Consider the following 5,674-nt stretch of genomic DNA (forward strand, 5'->3'; position numbering starts at 1 on the left):
GATTTCTGTCCACCCTCTCTCTCTCTCTTTTTTTTTTTTCATGATTTTAATGTTTTATTTATTAATTTAAAATCGTTTTTCCTTTTTTTAAAATTATACTTTAATTTCTGGGGTACACGTGCAGATCTTGCAGGATTGTTACATAGGTATACACATGCCATGGTGGTTTGCTGTCTCTATTCCCCCATCCATACCCCCATTAGGTATTTCTCTCAATGTTATCCCTCCCCAATCTCCCCACCCCCTGCTATCCCTACCCAGCCCCCCACTCCCCATCTGACCTCATTGTGTGATGTTCCCCTCCCTGTGTCCATGTGTTCTCATTGTTCGACACTCACCTATGAATGAGAACATGCAATGTTTGGTTTTCTGTTCTTGCATCAGTTTGCTGAGAATGATGGTTTCCAGATTCATCCATGTCCCTGCAAAGGACATGAACTCATCCTTTTTTATGGCTGCATGGTATTCCATGGTGTATATGTGCCACATTTTCTTTATCCAGTCTATCATTGATGGGCATTTGGGTTGGCTCTAGGTCTTTGCTATTGTGAACAGTGCTGCAGTGAACATATGTGTGCACGTGTCTTTATAATAGAATGATTTATAATCCTTTGGGTATATACCCAGTAACGGGATTGCTGGGTCAAATGGTATTTCTATTTCCAGATCCTTGAGGAATCGCCACACTGTCTTCCACAATGGTTGAATTAATTTATACTCCTCCCACCAATAGTGTAAAAGCATTTCTGTTTCTCTACATCATTTCCAGAATCTGTTGTCTCCAGATTTTTTAATGATTGCCATTCTAACTGGTGTTAGATGGTATCTCAATGTGGTTTTGATTTGCATTTCAATAAAAGCTATTACAACAAACCCACAGCCAATATCATACTGAATGGCAAAAACTGGAAGCATTCCCTTTGAAATCTGGCACTAGACAAGGGTGCCCTCTTTCACCATTCCTATTCAACATAGTATTGGAAGTTCTAGGCAGAGCAATCAGGCAAGAAAAAGAAAAGTATTCAATTAGGAAAAGAGGAAGTCAAATTGTCTCTATTTGCAGATGACCTGATTGTATATTTAGAAGACGCCATCGTCTCAGCCTAAAATCTTCTTAAGATGATAAGCAGCTTCAGCAAAGTCTCAGGATACAAAATTAATGTGCAAAAATCACAAGCTGTCCACTCTAACTCATCTCTTCACCAAAGACATAGTACTTGGCCAATTATAAAGACTAACAATGCAATTTGACTAAATGTAGCTTTTCACTGTGATTCCAGAGCCAGCTTTTAGACCAAATATGTACGCCATATGACCTTCCCTGACTCTGTGTTTATCAGTCCACTCAAATGTCTTTTTCTGTCTGAAGTCCATGTTCTGTCCCATACTGTAAGTTGCTGTAGTTTCCTAGGGCTGACAGAACAAATTACCGCAAACTAGATGGCTTCAAGCAACAGAAATGTATTATGTTACAGTTCTGGAGGCTGGGGTCTGAAATCAAGATGTTGGCAGGACCATCCTTCCTCTAAAGGCACCTTGTGGCTTCAGCAGTCCCTGGCATTCCTTGGTTTGTAGCTGCATCACACCAGTCATAGCCTTCTTACCCTTGTGTCTCTTGTCCCTTTGTATCCTGTTCTTTTCTTACATGTTTTCTCTTTTGTTTAGAAACAGGGTCTTACTCTGTCACCAAAGCTGGAGTGCAGTGGCATGATCATAACTCACTGCAACCTCAAACTCCTGGGCTCAGCAATCCTCCCTTCTCAGCCTCAGCCTCTTGAGTAGCTGCGGTTACTAGAGGTGCATGTCACCATGCTTGGCTACCTTTTCCATTTTTTGTAGAGATAGGGTCTCACCTCTCCTTCACTGGATTTAAGGCTGATACTAATCCAGTATGACCTCATCTTCACCTGAGTACATCTGGAAAGTCCCTGTTTCCAAAATCACATTCACAGTTACCAGGAGTTACGACTTGAATGTATCTTTTTGTGAGCCACAGTTCAACCCACTCCTATTATCTACTGCTGTGTAACAAATTACACTAAAATGTAGTGGTTAAAACAACAGAAATTTATGATCCTGGGTCAGGAATCTCAGTGCTGCTTAACTGGGTGCCTCTGCCTCAAGGTTACAGTCCAGCTGTGAACTGGAGCAGCAGTCTCATCTAATAGCTCTACTTGGGTGGGAGCATCTGCTTCCATGACCAGCCACTCGATTGGTTGATCTGGCAATTTTAACACGTTGATAGTCAAATTTCGAGGAAATGATTAACAGGAAAACTGAAGAGAAAGGTATCGGCTTCTTTGCTGGCACCTGGGGCAAAGTAAGGAAATGGAGGGACCATTTCCTTACTTTCTAATTGTTTTTTTCCCACCTGTTCCACTGACCATTGCCTAAGCCCGTGGGAGAGTTGGATGGAGGGGGCATAAGTAACTCTACTTAAAATCACAAGATCTCTTGGGTACTGTTAGGCTTTGTGTAGGGTGCAGATTGGTGGTCAGAGGCCAAATATAGCTTACAGTTGTGTTATGTTTAGCCTGAACAGTGACGTTAGCAATTTTTAATTAGTTTCCAACACTTGAAAAATTAGGAAATTTCACATAAAAATCAAACTTCCTAACTTCTGTCATAAGAAAAATATGGAAACATACAGTACCTTTGCATAGGACTACATACACTACCTAGCTCACTATAGTTTGCATCTGACTGCTACATTTATCTACATGCTTCTTAGAGACATCGGTTCACGAGTCCTACTCTAGTCTCAGTGGCAAGGCATAGCCAGTGCCTACCTTGCAGGATCAGATATTCCCAAAATAAATATTTATTATTTTGGAGATCAGGTTGGCTCTGTTGCCTAGACTGGAGTGCAATGGCGTGATCTCAGCTCACTGCAACTTCTGTCTTCTGGGCTCAAGTGACCCTCCCACCTCAGCCTCCCAAGTAGCTGGGACTACAGGCACATACCACATGCCTGGCTAATTTTTGTATTTTTTGTAGAGACAGGGTTTTGTCATGTTGCCCAGGCTGGTCTTGAACTCCTGAGCTCAAGTAATCCTCCCACCTCAGCCTCCCAAATTGCTGGCATTACAGGTATGAGGCACTGCACCCAGCCTGCAATAATATATTTTTTTCTCGTATCAAACCCAATTTTAAATTCCATCTTTTTGATAACTAGTAGTCATATTTTTAAATTTATGATCAGTTATTCATTTATCAAATATTTATTGGGGAGCTAGTATGTGCAAGGTGCTATGCTAGATCTGGGAATATTGAGACAAGCCAGATGTGGCCGCTGTCTTTGTGGAATTTAACTTGTAATTTAAAATCAGTGCCTACATTTTGAAATGATTTAAATTACCAAAAATAAAGTCTGAGCCGGGCATGGTGGCTCATGCTTGTAATCCTAGCACTTTGGGAGGCCAAGGCGGATGCATCACCTGGGGTCAGGAGTTCGAGACCAGCCTGGCCAACATGGTGAAACCCTGTCTCTACTAAAAAATTAGCCAGGCATGGTGGCAGGCACCTGTAATGCCAGCTACTTGGGAGGCTGAGGCAGGAGAATCACTTGAACCTGAGGGGCAGAGGTTGCAGTGAGCCGAGATCATGCCACTTTACTCCAGCCTGGGCAAAAGAGCCAAAGTCTGTCTCAAAAATAAATAAATAAATAAAGTCTGAGATTTACAGTTTTAAAATGAGTACTATTTAAATATTATGTTTTATTCTACAGTAAAGTTCTCAGTAGATTTTGTATCATTGACTATTAAAATTTTCTTACTGTTTTTCCCCCTTGCAGGAGAAATGCTCTCGTATGGAGACAGGCAAGAGGTGGAAATCAGAGGGTGCTCGCTTTGGTGTGTTGAGCTGATCCGGAATTGTCTTCTGGAGCTTATTGAACAAAAGGGTGAAAAACCTAATGGAGAGATCAACTCCATTCTTCTGGATTATTACTTATGGGACTATGCTCGTGACCATAGGGAAGATATGAAAGGAATTCCATTTCATCGCACACGTTGCATATATTATTAACCTCAAGTGTAAACTGATCCAAAGAAAACTCCTTGCATTTTTCTTTTCTCTTTTTTTTTTTTGGTGCTGTGATTCGGATAACCCCCTGCATTTTTATATCATATCATCTGTACAGTTTTGCTTTGACATTTAAAGAACATGATAGAGGTTATAGGAATGAGGAAATTGATTACCCATTCTTACTTTAAAAAATACTTCCTGGCCAGGCATGGTGGCTCGTGCCTGTAATCTCAACACTTTGGGAGGCCAAGGCAGGTAGATCACCCGATGTAGGGAGATCGAGACCATTTTGGCTAACATGGTGAAACCCCGTCTCTACTAAAAATACAAATAATTAGCCAGCCATGGTGTTACATGCCTGTAATCCCAGCACTCGGGAGGCTAAGGAGAATCTCTTGAACCCAGGAAGCGGAGGTTGCAGTGAGCTGAGATCGCGCCATTGCACTCCAGCCTGGGGAACAAGAACGAAACTCATGTCTCAAAAAAAAAAAAAAAAATTCCTTGGCCAGATGAAGTGGCTCGCACATATAATTCTAGCACTTTGGGAGGCTAAGGTGGGAGGATTGCTTGAGGAGAAGAGTTCAAGACCAGTCTAGGCAACACAGGGAGACCGGGAGACCCCCATCTCTACAAAAAGTTAAAAATTAGCCTAGTGTGGTGGCACATGCTGTAGTCCCGACTATGGTTTTCAGCTGAGGCTGAAAAGGGTGGATTGCTTGAGCCCCAGGGGTTTGAGGCTTCAGTGAGCCATGGCCATGCCACTGCACTCTACCCCGGGCAACAAAGGGAGACCCTGTCTCAGAACAAACCCACAGAAAGTTCCTGACATATCACTGTGTATTCCCAACTTTATCATTTTTCTGTCTGTTTAGTTTTGGCTTGTATTTTTATTTCCTGTGGACATGTAGTTGACAGAAATAAGGAACTTTAATATTTTCTTTAAATTTCCTAAAACTAATTATGCCTTATGTGACTAATCTTCAGTGATAATATTTTATCTATTGATATCTTTTCTTGAGGCGTAGTAATTTTCAGTATACCTTAATCATTTGGTATAAAAAAGAGGTTAGGTTTTTGATGTATGAATGCTGTCCTTTTAAAAATCAATCTTGACACTTTGAACTTTTTATTGGTAATGATAGTGGGTTTTGTACATCATGATTTTCAAGGTAGGACATCTGTTTGTCTAATTTTTTTTTTTTTTTTTTTTTTTTTTTTTTTTTTTTTTTTTTTTTTTTTTTTTTTTTTTTTTTTTTTTAATTTTTTTTTTTATTTTTTTTTTTTTTTTTTTTTTTTTTTGAGATGGAGTCTTGCTCTGTTGCCAGGCTAGAGTGCAGTGACACGATCTCGGCTCACTGCAACCTCCGCCTCCTGGGTTCAAGGGATTCTTCCGCCTCAGCCTCCTGAGTAGCTGGGACTACAGGCGCGCACCACCACGCCCAGCTATTTTTCTTGTATTTTTAGTAGAGATGGCGTTTCACCATGTTGGCCAGGATAGTCTCGATCTCTTGACCTCATCATCCGCCTGCCTCGGCTTCCCAAAGTGCTGGGATTACAGGCGTGAGCCACTGCGCCCGGCCCTAATTTGTTTTTTTAGAGTAACTTAATGGAATTGAATAAAAATATTCAATATTTTTCTTAAACCTGG

The 5,674-nt window shown here is 41.0% G+C and overlaps 1 protein-coding gene across 2 annotated transcripts in view; it reads left to right on the forward strand.

The window, feature by feature from the left end:
- Nucleotides 1-4,177, forward strand: part of CUNH9orf64 (chromosome unknown C9orf64 homolog) — a 15,576-nt gene extending 11,399 nt beyond the window's left edge. For both annotated transcript variants that reach the window (XM_017508548.2, XM_017508549.2), the window contains one exon: nucleotides 3,794-4,177. In XM_017508548.2, coding sequence (XP_017364037.1) covers nucleotides 3,794-4,026 — 233 coding nt within the window. In that variant the 3' untranslated portion in view covers nucleotides 4,027-4,177. The remainder of the gene's footprint in view (nucleotides 1-3,793) is intronic.
- Nucleotides 4,178-5,674: the final 1,497 nt, after the last annotated feature.

Source organism: Cebus imitator, unplaced genomic scaffold, assembly GCF_001604975.1.
Source record: "Cebus imitator isolate Cc_AM_T3 unplaced genomic scaffold, Cebus_imitator-1.0 Scaffold394, whole genome shotgun sequence".
Lineage (NCBI taxonomy): Eukaryota > Metazoa > Chordata > Mammalia > Primates > Cebidae > Cebus > Cebus imitator.